We start from the raw sequence: 15,974 nt of genomic DNA, 5'->3' as shown, positions 1-15,974 counted from the left end.
GTCTTGATGATAATGGACTGAACCTCTGAACCTGTACGCCAGCCCCAATTAAATGCTGCCCTCGTAGGAATTGCCTTCATCATAGTGTCTGTTCACAGCAATGGAAACCCTAAGACAAAGTTTTAGTACTAATGGGTAGAGAAATGCTTTAAATGCCTTCCTCAAGTGAATTTCCAGAAAACAAGGACATCTTGCTCCCTGTGGTTTCTAGACACTCTCTCCCCAGCGAAGAGTCAACTGTTGACGACGTCCAAGCTCCCTTTGTTTCAGGGGCATGGAGGACCAACGCCTCATGTCTTCTACATATTTCCTTTGACCTAACCTAGAGGAGGGTACAGGCAAGTGAGTGTCAGGAGTTCATGGAGAAAGCCCATGTGTAGAACCCCAAGACTCTACCTTCCTATTTCTCACAGACATGTCCACCAGGGTGTCCAGAAGAAGCAAGTGTCCCTGAGCCCCCAAGACTCTGCTTGTAATAGCCCAACACCACATTTCACTTTAAACTTTAAAACAAACTGACCGTAGTTGGCCAGACAACACAAAGCTTCCCGTAAGATACAGCCCAAAACCTATGATTAACACACAATGGGACAGACTTGTGGAACCCCAGGAAACACCACAATACAGAACTGCCCAGGAAGTGTCAGCTTGGGAGGACAAAGCTGCCCTTCACAATCAGACCTGCAAATACTGACTTAAAAAAACAAAACAAACAAACAAAAAACACAGTTAAAAAAAAAACAGCAACCAATGGGGAGAATGAGTTGGATATAATCCAGATATATTCTATGAACAGATGCCAATATAAAATTGTCAAGAGAATTTAAAATATTGTTTAAACAAAAACATACACACATGGTGGTGGGGGAAGAATGGATGACCAATTAGTCCAGAGGGAGACAAAGAAATCAGCGTTGACCTAAAACATAAGCTGTCAAACTGTGTTGGTTTGTATATGCTTGGCCCAGGAAGTGGCACTATTAGGAGGTGTAGCCTGTTGGAGGTGTGTCACTGTGGGTGTGGGCTTTAAGACCCTCACCCTAGCTGCCTGGAATTCAGTCTTTCACTAGCAGCCTCAGATGAAGATGTAGAACTCTGAGCTCCTCCTGCACCATGCCTGCCTGGATGCTGCCATGCTCCTGCCTTAATGATAATGGACTGCACCTCTGAACCTGTAAGCCAGCCTCAATTAAATGTTGTATTTTGTAAGACTTGCCTTGGTCATGGTGTCTGTTCACAGCAGCAAAATCCTAACTAAGACACAAACCAACCTTAGTTCATCTCCGTCAAACTTCACAAGTTAAGAGAAAGCCATTTGGCTGTGATAAGCCAGTGGTCGTTTTATTTTCCAATCACACATCAGAACTCACACTGCCCTAGTGCTAAGATATTAACATGACCTTTAAATTGTGGAATCCAGCCTCTTGATGGCACTTTGATGGCTAAGAAAACATCGTATCAATGGGGCATAAAATAGGACTCATACAGCACACACTTCCTGAAACACCATATTGCTCCAACATAAAGGAGAAAGGAAAAATGTTCAGCTTGATATAATTTGTTACTTTTCCATATCTTAGGCTTTTCCAAGAATTGCCTCCATTTACAAATGAGGAAACTGAGGCACAGAGCAGCTCAGTGTGCTGTAAAGTGCCACACAGCAGGAGAGCAGGACATGAAGCACAGGCCAGAGAAGGCTGACTATAGGCCACGCAGCTCCCACAGTACAGAGCTGCTCCTGGCCAACCAAAAGTTAGGTGGACGTGCAGCCTTCATGGAACATGCACTCCATGACTGGCATCGGCCTGACACCTGCAAACTTCTAACTTGTTGCTATGTTGTTTTCTTAACTGTCTTAATTAGGGTTTCTTTAGTACATCAAAGGGGAGCTTTAAAAGGCAGGTCTTTTTAAAAGGGCCTTTTAAAAAGCCGTAGGTACAACAGGTATGATTATGTCGGTGAGAATCATTTTGATAGGTTAAAATTCCTCCTTAGAGAAAGCCTCAGGTAAAAAGTGAAATAAATAAAGTGGGGCATGGAGCCCATGGAAGGACATTAGCACAGTGTGGATAAAGCCCCAAATTCAATTCCCAGGGCCACAAAAAACATGGCTGCACTGGCATCTGGATGGTTTGTACTTGCACTGACGTGTGGATGGTTTGCACTGGTGTGTGGATGGTTCTCACTAACGTGTGGATGGCTTACATTGATGTGTGGATGGTTTGCGTTTGCATGTGGATGATTTGCACTGACGTGTGGATGGTTTTCCACCAGTGTGTGGATGGTTTGCACTGATCTGTGGATGGCTTGCACTGAGGTGTGGATGGTTTGCACTAGGGTTTGGATGGTTTGTACTTGTACTGCTGTGTGGATGGCTTACACTGGCATTTGGAAGATTTGTACTTGCACTGGAGAGTGGATGGCTTGCACTGGTGTGTGGATGGTTTTGCACTGGCGTGTGGATGGCTTGCATTGGTATGTGGATGGCTTGAACTGGTGTGTGGATGCCTTGCACTGACATGTGGATGACTTGCACTAGTATGTGCTTGTACTGGTGTGTGGATGGTTTGCACTGATGTGTGGATGGCTTGCACTAACAGGTAGATGCTTGCACTGTCGTGTGGATGGCGTGCACTGGTGTGTGGATGGCTTGACTGGTGTGTGGATGGCTTGCACTGGTGTGTGGATGGCTTGCACTGGAGTGTGGATGGCGTGCACTGGTGTGTGGATGGCTTGACTGGTGTGTGGATGGCTTGCACTGGTGTGTGGATGGCTTGCACTGGAGTGTGGATGGCTTGCACTAACAGGTAGATGCTTGCACTGTCGTGTGGATGGCGTGCACTGGTGTGTGGATGGCTTGACTGGTGTGTGGATGGCTTGCACTGGTGCATGGATGCTTGCACTGGGGTGTGGATAGTTTGCACTGGCCTGTGGATGGCTTCCACTGGTGTGTGGATGGCTTGCCTGGCATGTGGATGTTTTCACTGGAGTGTGGATGTTTTGCACTGGTGTGTGGATGGCTTGCACTCGAGTGTCAATGACTCACACTGGTGTTTGCATGGCTTGCACTGCTGTGTGGCTGTAGCCCTAGCTTTGGGAGGCTAAGGCAGTTGGATTGGGGTCTAGGCTCTCTGGACCATATAATCAGATGTTTCCTAAATACACAGTGCACAAACTCTGGTCACTGCTGATGGAACCTGAGTAAATGCTTCAGGAAAGCTAATTCACAACTGAGTCAGGGTCACGGCTTTTGGACCCATGATGGATCTGTCCGTGACTAAATCACATGCAAACCAATGGTGAGATACTGTCAGGAGAGGCCCCACCCCGCTTACCACAACACAGAATGCGGAGGCCCTTCTACCATAAAACTAAGCCCAACCTGAATGAAGATAACATTTCAGAAACCTCAGGAAAATACCTTCCGATTTTCAGGGCGCAGTATACATCTTTAGTTACTTCTAGCAGTATTTCTTGGGTGAGCTGTGCACACAACAGGAACAAGAGCACGTTGACTAGCACATCGTCGCTGTTAGTTTTTTGCACGAGTGTTGATGAGACCTGACAGATTCGCACACCACAGCAGCTGTTCTCCTTACTCTCGCTGCTGGCTGCACAGGAGCCTGCTACTGAGAGCTGCTTTTCTTCGCACGCGGCGTAGCTGTTTTAGACCTATTAGTGGTCATGCTGCAGTTGTCTCCAGATGCCCCGGCCCCAGGTGGCAGCTAAGGTAATTCCTCTCTCTCTCTAGATCTGTCTATCTGGCCTTTTCACACAAGCTGGGGCACAGGACACATGGCCTCTTATTGGCTTCCTTCACACACTGGGTGTTTTCTGGAGTTGCCTATGTGGCTTTCATCGGGATCTCATAACTTTTAGAGTTGGATAACAGCCCACTTGGTGACGAGATGCATCTGGCTCCCTCATTCACCGGCTGGTAGAGCTTCTAGCTGCTTCCACCTTTGAGCTATTATGAGCAGTGGTGCAGTCACGACAGATGAGCAACGTTTCTGTGGACACACATACTCATTTCTCTTGGACACAAATTACAAGTGAGACATCTGAGCCCTATGGTAACTGTGTGCTGAATTTGTGAAGTTTCCAAAGCGGCAACACCATTTTGCATTTCTAAAAACAGTGTCTATGGGTTCGACTCGTTAACACTGCTACTATCAAAGTCTTTATTATAACCATCTAAGTCAGTATAAAGTGATGTCTTATTACAGTGATAGTTATGTTTTTAGATTTACTTTATTTTTAACTATGTGGGAGGAGGTATGTGCATGTGAGCACCAGTGCCCACGGAGGCTAGAAAAGAGCTGCAGATCCCCTAAGCTGAGAACTGCTCTGGAGGAGCAATTCATGTTCCTAACTGCCACCCCATCTCTGCTGCTGCCACCCATCTCTCCTATGGACACCCCATTTCTCCTGATGACCCTCCATTTCTCCTGCTAACACCCATCTCTCATGTGGACACCCCATCTCTTGCAGACACCTTGTCTCCCCTGCTGACACCTCATCTGTCCTGCTGACACCCATCTCTCCTGTGAACACTCCATCTCCTGCGGACACCCTGTGTCCCCTGCTAACACCCCATCTCTCCTGCTGACACCCCATCTCCCTTGCCAATACCCCACCTCCCCTGACCTTTATCATGTTTTGATTTGGATTTCCCTGATGACTGATGATGCTGAGAGGCTGTTTTTGCAGACTTTCTGACCATTTTATATCGTGTTTTATGGAGTGGCATCTACTATATTCAGTCCTTTTGCCTGTTAGTTACTGGACTCATGCTGCTGTCCTGAAATCATCCTAATGTCTCAGTCTTTCTTGGTCTTTAGGACACCACATCTCGCATTTGACTTCCTCCATCACCTGTGGCCCAGGCTAGGCTTCTTGATGGATTCCCCCCTTTGCTGTAGCTCCGCAGTGTTGGTGAGTGGCAGACTCAGTCCTTGGGTCTATTCTCTCCTGATTTTCATCCACTTTGGTAATTGAACACTGTCTAAATGCTCGTGATTCCTTACCATTTTCTCAGACAAAGGTTTGGGAGAAAGCACTCTGTGCCCCCAAATGCCCAATGCTTTGGACCCGTTACTAACTGGGCAACAAGAAACTCACTCTGCTCCCCACATCAGTGGCACCAAGCAGGAGGCATTGATACCCAGCGAACGAAGCCAACTGGTGCAGCACTGCACAACTCTGAAAACCGACTACGACTAGAACCATGGCTCACAAGGGCACATGGGGCCTACACCACAGTGAAGATGCTCAGCTAAATAAGGTTTAGGGGAGCCCAGTGTAGTCTCTTAACATAATTATCCAAAGACCTAGAATACGGCAGAAAGTCCCCACCGCACCAGGGAAGGATCGTAACCGGGAAAGACGACAATGAATGACATAGCAGAATGATCTCAGAAATTGCTTCAGGCGATAGTCATAGACCATTCCAATAAGTGAACATAAATACTCTGGACATAAAACCCCCAAGAATAAACAAAACATACAACAAAGAACAAGTACCAGGGAAGTGAAAACACAGGAGGCGAAACCTGAGAGATAACAGAGACAAACACAAAATAATCTGTGGGCTTGAAGACAGAACAGTGGAGATCGCCTCATCTGGAACAAATAGAGAAGAAGCCAACTGGAAAATAAGAATGAACATGTCGCCAGAGATTGGGGAATAGAGGTGAGGAGGTAGGAATAGAAAGGGGAAAGGTGAGCCTTTGGAGGCTTTAGAGGCAGCTCGGTGGTTAGAACTGCTCTCTGCTCTTCCAGGGGACCCAAGTTTAGTTCCTAGCACACATGTCCTGTGGCTCATAACAACCTGTAACTCCAGCTCCTGAGTGGGAGGGGGTCTGATCTCTGCAGACACAAGCATATATGTGGTAAACACACCAACACACACACACACACACACACACACACACACACACACACACACACACCTTTTTAAAGCTAACATTAGTTATCAGAATTCCAGAAGGAAACATGCTGAGAACTGCTCAATGAAACAATGGCTTGAACTATCCAGAGCTAAGAAAAATAATGTATAAAAAATAAAAAAATAAATAAAATATATCCAGAGCTGATGAAAAGCACAAACCAACAGCAGCTGCGGGGTAGGGGCCAAAACTAAATAAATCCATATTCAATGTCTACTCCTCGCCGAGACAGCATTCCAAACAGCATGCAGTCTTCCAGTTGACATCCGAGTCAACAGTGGTGCTCATAATCCTAAGACATCATCCCCGAATCCTCTAGCTAATTCTACTTGCAGCCCACAGTGAAATCATGGCGGCTCTGTCATCTAAGCATAGCTAGTGTCCAATCGCTCACCACCATGGCGACTAACAGCATCTTTCTCATGGGTTACGGTAACTCTCTCCCATCCAGCTCCTTTTACAAACTCTACAGAGCTCTCCAAAGTGACTTTAAGGTACGTATCTGATCCTGGTCTCGCTTTCCAGCCAAAGCCATTGCTAAGGCTTGGGCATGTTTGCTCTTCCCTGACCTCTGGCCCCACTGCCACCTCCTCCTGGTTCAGTCTCCCTCCATGCAGCTCCAGGTTCTCACACAAGTTTATCGGCTGTGTAGCGCTGTTCCTTTTGTCTGGGTGACAGACAACTACACACATGACAAAGTCCTTCGCATGCTTCAAGGCTCTGCTCCTGCCACGCATTCTCAATAAACTCTGTTCTGAACCAAAGAAAGGCTGCCAACTACAGTCCAGCTGTCTCTGAACCTCACAAAGCCCTTAATCTGCTCTGCTCTTTCAGGCCTCTGCTACTCATTTCAGCTCCAAGCACACTACCTGAACTTACTGTGTATTATTTAGTGATATATCCCCAGTGCCTACTGGAGTGCAATAAATACGTGTTAAAGGAATAGTATGAGCTCCCCCTCTTTAAAAGGTAGAATAAGTCAGGCATGGTGGCACTCCACAGGCAGAGGCAGGTGGATTTCTGTGAGTTTAAGGCCAGCCTGGTCTACAAAGCAAGTTTCAGGACAGCCAGGACTATTGCACAGAGAAACTCTGTCTTGAAAAACAACTAAACTAAACTGTAGAAAAGGCTGTATTCATTTTCTTCTTGGGCATAACAAAGTACCTTAAGTTTAATGCCTTGAAATAACACGTTTATTATCAAACTACCACTTAGGAGTCAGCATGGCTGGGCCAAGTTCTCTGCTCAAGATGGAAAGTGCAATCAAGCTGTTGGCTGGCTCAGCTCTTTGAGGGTTGTTGGCTGGAGGCTGCCCTCAGCTTCCAGAGCCTACTTTCAAATCCTTGCCCCTGGCTGTCTCCAGGCAAGTTCACAACCGGACAGCTTTCGCCTTCCTGGCTAGTAGGAAAGTCTCTCATAGTCAAATGTCTTCTCTCAGAAGGGGCAGTCCCATTGGAAACTCCTCTCATCAGAGAAAACCTCCCCATTTGAATCTAGCAGCTTTATAGGACCATAAATGCATTCATAGAAATCACTGTTTGTCATCCAATGGAGTCACATCTATAATAGTCATGATGTCGCCTTTCTCAGGGGCCAGGAGATTGACCATATGTATGTAGCAAAGGCAGCCATCTTAGGGCCTTCATAGCTTACACAGAAGAATAGACCTAAGCTTGCCTCCCTGTGACCAGTTGGCCAAATAAGGCCCCAAATTATGGTATTCAATATCCCATGAATCAGGATTTCCAGGAAAATGAATGCAACAAAAATATAATTACCACACCCATATGTTTGACAGCCCTATTCACAATAGCTCAAAGCTGGAAGTGAGCCAAGTGTCCATCAATAGAAACACACAAAGGTGGATAAAAATACACGGAATTCTATCCATTTGGCCTGGGAGAGGGGGAAATATTGACATATAGTACAAACTTAGGTTAATGGTCATAAGTTAGCCATAAAAAGGCAAATATTATATGATTCACTTACATGACATCTCTACAGACATTGGTCCCAGAAAATAGCACAGTGGACGCCCAGAGTGAGGGAGACAAGGGAATAGGTGTGGAGATGAAGACTCTGGAAGGTGGTGATGGTGTTTGCACAACAATCTATCAAATGCCACTGAACAACACACCTCAGATGGCGAGCACAATACATCTTATATTTGCATTATGCCACAATTAAAATAACAATAAAGAACATTCTTACAATGCCACTATTCACAATTATAGATTTGTGAGGGTTCATGTATGTGTTTGCATGTAGGTATATGGGTGAGGGTGTGTACACGCATATGTGCTCTTGTGTGTGGAGGTCAGAGGTCAACACTGGAGCTGTTCCTTAATCACTCTCTATCTTATATTTTGAGACCATATCTCTCGCTGGATCTGGAGCTGGCTGAGCAGGCAGGCTGGCCAGAAAACCCCAGGGATTCTCTGCTTTTACCTCCACAGCACTGGGATTACAGCCACCATTCCTGGCTTCTTAATGTAGATTCTAGGGGACTAAACTCAAGTCCTCACATTTGTGCAGCAAGTACTTAACCAACTGAGCCAAGACAAGGCTGAGGATCTGCCTGTGACTTATGCTGGCCTGGGCCTTACAGGGAGCAAATCTACGTCGTGGACTGAAAACAATGAATGGATTAAACTAAAGTTTGTGTTTGACTGTCAGAAGTCATGGAAACAGAGATCCAAACCAATACCGTCGGTCCAACCAAAAGCAGCACTCACCTGACCCAGATCCAAGGTGAGGTTGACTTTGTTGTACTGTGTGCCGGAGGAGAGAGGCGGGCTCTGCCACCACCGTTCAGACCCATCAATCGCGTGGATGGCCGGATGTGCCTTCCTGGAATCCTCAGAATTACAGTAGTCGCAGAACTGGCCCTGGTGAGAAGAAAAGGTCTTCTAAATCTTTTCAAGGAATGTTTTAGCAGAAGAAACAGCCCAAGCAGGCCACCCTGTGTTAGTTAGAGATGGCTGTTGCACTCCTGCCTGGCAATGCCGTCACAGAAGCCACTCTCCACTTAGTCTGAAGCCAGGTCCGCTGTTTGTAGTCAGGTTACTGTTTTCTTTTATGTCTGATTTCCTCAACCTACACAACTCTTTACAAAGAACCTTCCAAATCGGGGATGCAAGGATATTTTCTCCTTCACACACTCACTGAAGTCTTCGTAGTCCATTCTCTCCCATGATCCCAGTAGAGACACACATGCACAAATGAACACGGAGAAAGCCATAGCATACAACAGGTGCCTCTGCAGAATACAGAATGCTGTCGCAGCCTAAGGCTGAGCACACAGTCCACAGTGGAAAAGACGACACTTGCGCTGCTGTGAGAGTGGTCTCACGACACTTGCGCTGCTGTGAGAGTGGTCTCTTGTAAACAGTCTATAGCTTCAAACAAGAGAGTGTTCCAAATAGAACCACCAACCTGAGGCAAAAATGAGGGCCAGTCCGTCTACACTGACTGAAGTACTGAGATAAGACACCATAGATCAACGGGAGGGCAGGGCTGGCTGGAGGGCGGCAGCGAGAAGCAGTTACAGCAGTCGGCAATCTGTAGTCTGTTTCCCAGGGGGCGCCTGGTGTTCCAGTGGCCAACCCCTAACTTGACAGGCTGATTGTTTTGATTCTGGTTTTGTTCTCCTTCATTCTTTTCAACACAAAAGACCAACCCTGTTGGTCTTCCCTGTGTTTGGATAATATGTTAACTTGGTCAAAGGTCTATGGTTCCCCACCAGGGATGGACCGCATAGACTCACAAAGGAAGTTATCCTGGAGTCTAAGTAGCATGAAGGAGGAGAGGGGAAGGGAGCAAAACTGCACTCACCACCTCTTCAGAGGTACGCTGCAGCCAATGGGTGGTGATTCTGCCATTTTCAATGACTCTCAAGGTAAACTCAGCCCTGGTGTGTCACCAGATGTCCTTGTGTACAACAGGGGTCTTTGGTGGCTTACAGCTGCACCGTCCTGTGTGCTGAGTCATGTGTTTAGATGTTTATCTTCTAATATTAAATACATTTCTAGAACTCGCCTTGGGGATATGAGGCTAGAGATTGTGTGTGGCTTGCTCTGCAGCCTGTCACTTCAGACTACACATATACGGTGCGCGTGCATGCGCAGGCCACAGAACAACCCTAGGCAATTGGTTTTCTCTACCTTTATGTAGATTCCAGGAATCAAACTCAGGCTGCCAGACCTGAGCAGTAAAGTCCCTCCTCATGGGGAAGAATTTCTACTGTCGATTTAAGCCTCCACATTTTGGAGTATTATCATCATCACCATCACCACCGCCACCACCATCATCACCATCATCATATCATCATATCATCATATATCATCATCATCGTCATCATCATCACATCATCATCATCATCGTCATCATCATCATCATCATCATCATCATCACATCATCATCATCGTCGTCGTCATCAGGATTAGTAATTGAACAGGAAACAGAATATCCCTGAATTTCCAAACATATACCAAACCCTTCCACAGCATCAAAAGAAGTGCAAATAGTTCAACAGGAAAAGGGGCAGAAATGGGAACAGGACTCTCCCAGAAGAAATGCTTGGTAATAGGTCAACACCAGTAGCAGTTCTAGCAGGCTGCAAGCAACAGTACGTCACACACACTCAGCCTACCCAGCCTTAAAACGTGGTGACAATAAGCACTAAAGGGTATCCTGAGAGTGTGAGTTACTGAGCGTGTGAGGAGTGAGTAAGGGTGTGAACTGGATCAAGCCTTGGGCAGCTGCTTTGGTATCGCTACTACAGTAAGTTCACACTTAGAACAGAGCAGGCAGTGCAGCCCCTGAGCTCATAACTCGGGAGGAACAGCTCGCTCGTATCCCATGACATCGCATGCCAGGATCTGCACTGTAGCCTGTTCACACGAGCAAACTCCTGAGACTAACCTAACTGCTCGGATACAGGGAAGCAGGACATTCAAGAGTGGTGTGGTCACATCATGGGTGGCTGTATAAACCACGAAACGGACATGTCCAACGAGACGTCTGCATATCGAAATACAACATTCTTAGGGGGATATGTACGGATGTAACAAAACGCTTTTTCCAATAAGCCACTGGGAATGGGGACCCAGGCCTGTAATCCGGGGCTCCGGAGGCTGTGGCACAAGCATCGTGAGTTTGAGGCCACCCTGGGCTGCCCAATGAGACCCTGACTCAAGAAGGAGAACAAAACAGAAAGAAGGAAATGAGGGAAACGAGTAATAGTAAAGAACTCAGGATGGTGGTTTCCTGGAGATGGGAGATGTGGAAATGGGGGCCCATGCTGCCACATGGGTTACTGTTTAGGCTCTACCTTTGGTTTTGGTAGCAAGTTCATGCATGTTGACTGTGCTATTAAACTATCGTACACACAGTGTGGGGAGAGCCACACACATAAATACAATATAATTAATCCCTGTTTTAAAGGAAAGGAGAAGGACTGTTCAGATAAGTAGCCATGTAGTACAATGCTTCGGCCTAGGAGGCCCACGGGAGATAAACCCACAGTCACGAAATGCTGCTTCAGCAGTGGCGTCTCCCTCCTCAGGATGGCAATCCAGTTTCTGCTAGTGCCCAACACTCTCGGTGGTTGTCTGAGGCTAAATAGCCTCTAGTAGGTCATGCTCTACAATGAATTCATGAAACAACCACTAACGATCCTGATTCCAGCAGTACCCCCAACAGAACTTTGGGTGTTTTTTTGTTTTTGTTTTTTGTTTTTTGTTTGTTTGATTCCTTTGCTCAATTTATTTAAATTGCCCAAAAATCTAAACCATTGGAAGCTGGAGTAAGATCAGAGAGATAAGACTAATGGTTAGATCTGCCTTTGAAAGAAGTTGCTGAGAGACCGGAGAAGTCATTTGATCACCACACTTCCCTAGACAACACTAGAAGCAAGATGACACGAACATGTGTGAGACTTGAAGCACAGAGCCACAACATACTGGCTTGGTATCCACAGCACTCCAGGGTTTGTAACAAAGCACATGAACCCCGAATGTGGGAAAACGAAGGGAACAAGAGTTGCAGGGCCTTCCCTGAAGCCACACAGCCTGGACATGCTGGGAACAGGGTCTGCACAGAGCTCTGGAGATGTCGCACACAGTCCAAGACTGTGCACTCCTTCCCTGACTGAACCATCTGCAGCTCCATCAAAGAAGTCTGTCTCCGAGCTGGATGGAATGTGGGGCGGTGCTGAAGAGCAATTAAGCTGTTTTCCAAGTACCTGCCACCACCAGATGTGCACAGAGAGGAGACCTGCCTGGCAGCATTTACACGTTCACCCTCATATCAGGCACAGAAAGCCTGGCAAGAAGAACATGTAACCACACTCATCCATCAACAGCCCGTCACGTGCCGTGCACACACACTGCCAGGGCTCTACTCCAACCCATCATTCTCCAAGACTCTGGAAGCTCCAGTGTCTCTAGGGCCCAAACCTAAGATAAGTGGAGAATATTTTGCAGTGAGACGATTCCAAGTCTAGCACTGCCCCCTCTGCAAAGACCCTGTTCCCTTTGAGAGGCACCAGAGCACACAGGAGTGGTTACGATTGTTAAGGCAAGCACTTAGGCTCATTTTCCTGAATGTTTGCATAGTGTGGAGAGAGTACATGATACTGTGGCTCTGCACGATTCACACACAGCACCCGGGGCTGGGATATTACCTCCCAGCTATGCCAGGCTCCTGGATATAGAGATTTGAATAACAGTGAAAACAAGGGACTCACAGTTGGTTCTAAATACTTAAGGAAAACTTTAAAAAAAATAAACAAGTACATGCAAAAATATAATTCAAAAGCTTTGTGCATGTAGTCCCAATTCCAGGCAAGGTGGAGGCGTGGCTTCTTCTAGGTCATTTCAGAGGTCTTTATTTTGGAGTAAAACAGGTATGTCAGCGAGCTTTCTTATAGCTGTGACAAAATACCAGAGAAAAATCATCGTCGCTCGCCATTTTGGTGGTCTTAGTCCATGGTCACCTGGTCCCAACTCTTTGGGCCTGAGACGAGGAGGAGTGGAGCATGTGAATGCAAGAGTGCAAGCTGATCACCTCTTGGTAACCAGGAAGCCAAGAGGCATGGCAGGGAGAGAGAAATGGCTGGGAACGAGATGAATCCTTATGAATGTGATTGACAACTTGACTGGTTCTGTCTCCTAGGCAACAAGACTCTGGGTGTGTCTGCGATGGAGTTGCAGACTGTTATTGGGGTGGTGTTTGTAGTTCACATGGATTGTCACCTGTGCTAGAGTGGGCCTTCAGTGACACAGCTTCCCTGGTCATGTAAGTGACTCCTTCCTTACCCATACTCTTACAACTCCAGCAAACTCATTGGTTCATTACCATAAACTTTAGGAATATGACTGCTTGGTCTGTTATCAGTTCCTGTCTGAAGTGAACAGACAGTTGTGTCTCGTCTCCTCAGGAAATCATATTCTCTAACTGTTCCATGAGCCAGGCTCTTAGACTGGATTAAAAAGGAGAAAGCAAGCTGAGGGCCAGCACTCATCTCTCTGCACTTCATGTTTGCCACCATGCTTTCTCTCCTCACCATGATGTTGTACCCTCAAACTAAAGCAAAAGTAAACCCTCCTTCACCCTCTCCAGACTTTGTTTGTTCGTTTGTTTGTTTGTTTGTTTGGTATTTTGTAACTGCACCAAGAAAAGCAACTAGTACAATCTGTTCCTAAGAGCACAACCCTAAGAACCTGTCCGTCAGTGTCAGCAGAGTCCTAAACCAGGAACATTACCTCTGTATAGCGCACCATGACCTACTCATCTCCCTAGAATCCATCGGCTGGCAGCAAACCTCTATCTCATGCCTTCAGAGGGATTTTAGATCTAACCACAGCAGGTGGGGGTTCACATCCAGACCCTCGCAATACTGTGGCACGTTAACGGGCTTGCTTAGCCCCTATAAGTTTTGCTTCCCTTTTATTTAAGCGTGTTAGTCCTGCCAATCTTGTGCTGTGCTTATCAGAGTTAGATGTGGTTCTGTACACGAAGCACTTGCTAGGTATATGAGCACACCACCATGGGAACCAACTGAGTGCTCATTGAAAATGCAGACTCAAGCGTCCTGCATGGGCCTTACAGAACCAACATCTCAGGTGAGAGCAAAGACCAGAATTGTTCAAATGCACCGCCAATCATTTTTCTGCTAATGAGTCTGAAAAGCACAGCAGTAACATGACTGATGCACAGGTACACTAGGGACATCTGACAGCCGTGGTCACAGAGCCACTGCATTGGTAATGGTAAGGCAGTAGGAAGCATCTATAAGCCAGGTGGACTTGGGCTTTATGTGGACATAGTTTGCATTCCTAGATAAAAGTGGAAAGTAGAGACAGTCACTGAGTAGTCGAGATACAAAGAGAAGGAACCGTCTGTTCAAGTCGGGGAGCCAAACGAGGAAGGGTTGGCTCAGGCTGGGAGAAGGGGGGAAAAGAGAAGACAACAGGATACAGGATGTCTGGGGTTGATACCTCGCAGTCTGCCATGGGGGGGGGCATATATTTGGGATGAGGCACCAGCTAACTGGCATTAGATTTCCTGACTGAGCGTCCTTAGGGGTCTATGCCGAGATGCTCTGCCCGTCCTCCCTCTCAGCCTCCTTGGAGTTTTTGCAGCATACACCCTCCCTGCTTCCCCATGCTCTCTCTCTTCCCAGTGCATGAACCCATTTAACTTGCTCTGGTCCTAATCTATAACCTCCCTGCTGCTGTGCTGAGCCCACTATGCCTGTCTTCCCTCCTACAGCTATGGAGAAGCCATCTGTGTTCCACATGCCGCATCCCATCTCTATGGCCGGTTCACAACCTTTACATAAACACCTGTACCTCCCTCGCCCCTCTCTCCAGCGGTGACTCACTTGCTATTTCTTCATTGGCTTAGAAGCTACTGCTGCCCCAGGGCCTTTACACATGCTATTCTTTCTCCAAGAAACACACTGAATGCAACATCAGACTCCTTTCAGGGAGATTTCCCCTCGTAAGGAGTACATATGTTGCACTCTCTTACATATCTGTGACCTATTCAATCACTAACCACTTAGATTTCTAAGAATTATGATAATTCTTGGATTGTAAATGCCCTGAGGTCATTGGGTACCTGACACAAGGCAAGCATTCGTTCTCCATTGACATAATTAATAAGTTAAGTGACATGCACTGCCAGTACATGTTAATTTGTAGTTTAGTGATAGTTTCCATTTGGGATGGACTAGATCTTACAGATGTCCAGTTGCTAAGGTCACCTATTAGAGTGTATGGTCTAACTACTTTGGACCTGCTTTTTCTGCCACTGTGCAAACCTTCCTGTCCCACCTCTTGGGCCTCCCCAGAGGCCTCTCCTTTCCTCCCCTCCCCTCCCCTCCCCCTCCCCTCCTTTCCCTCCTCTCCTCTTTTCTCCTCTCCTCTCCTCTCCTCTCCTCTCTACTGGCTGCTCTGGCCAGGAAGTGCCTCTCACACTCACCCCAGATCTCCCTGGTCCCCATGACCTCTCAGGTGCTAACTTCCTGTTGTGGTTTAAATGGCTCCCACGGGCTCATAGAGCGTAACAAGGTGTGGCCTTGTTAGGGGAAGTATGTCACTGGAGGTGGGCTTTGAGGTTTCAGATACTCAAGTCAGGCCCAGCGTCTCATTCTCTTCCTTCTGCTTAAGGATCCAGATGTAGAACTCTCAGTTTCTCCATCACCACACCTGCCTGCATGCTGTCATGCTTCCCTCCATGATGCTAATGGACTGACCCTCTGAACTGTAAGCCAGCCCCAATTAAATGGTTTTCTTTATAAGAGTTGCCACGGTCTTGGTGATCTCTTCACGGTAATGGAAGCCCAAAACTAAGACATTTTCCTTACTTATTAAGGCCAAATCAGAATGGAAAGAGAAACAAACAAAAACACAGTTGGTTATTTCCTGGTTACAACACACCTTTTCTGTTTAGTTCTTTTTTTATTCAAAAAAGGTTTCCTGGGCCTGTGCACTTGCTGCCCCAAACCTGGGTCCTTCT

At 46.7% G+C, this 15,974-nt stretch overlaps 1 protein-coding gene across 3 annotated transcripts in view; it reads right to left on the bottom strand.

Moving 5' to 3' along the window:
- Lama3 (laminin subunit alpha 3) overlaps positions 1–15,974 on the bottom strand; it is a 231,870-nt gene that overhangs the window by 198,276 nt on the left and 17,620 nt on the right. For all 3 annotated transcript variants that reach the window (XR_015642374.1, XM_087593013.1, NM_001393748.1), the window contains 1 exon segment: positions 8,684–8,836. Coding sequence is in view for 2 of the 3 variants with exons in the window: in XM_087593013.1 (XP_087449139.1) it covers positions 8,684–8,836 (153 nt within the window). In the remaining variant the exon portion in view is untranslated.

This window comes from Rattus norvegicus, chromosome 18, assembly GCF_021556685.1.
Source record: "Rattus norvegicus strain SHRSP/BbbUtx chromosome 18, alternate assembly SHRSP_T2T, whole genome shotgun sequence".
Taxonomy (NCBI): Eukaryota; Metazoa; Chordata; class Mammalia; order Rodentia; family Muridae; genus Rattus; species Rattus norvegicus.
The sequence above is the reverse complement of the archived record's forward strand: the minus strand, read 5'-3'. Positions and strand labels throughout refer to the sequence as shown.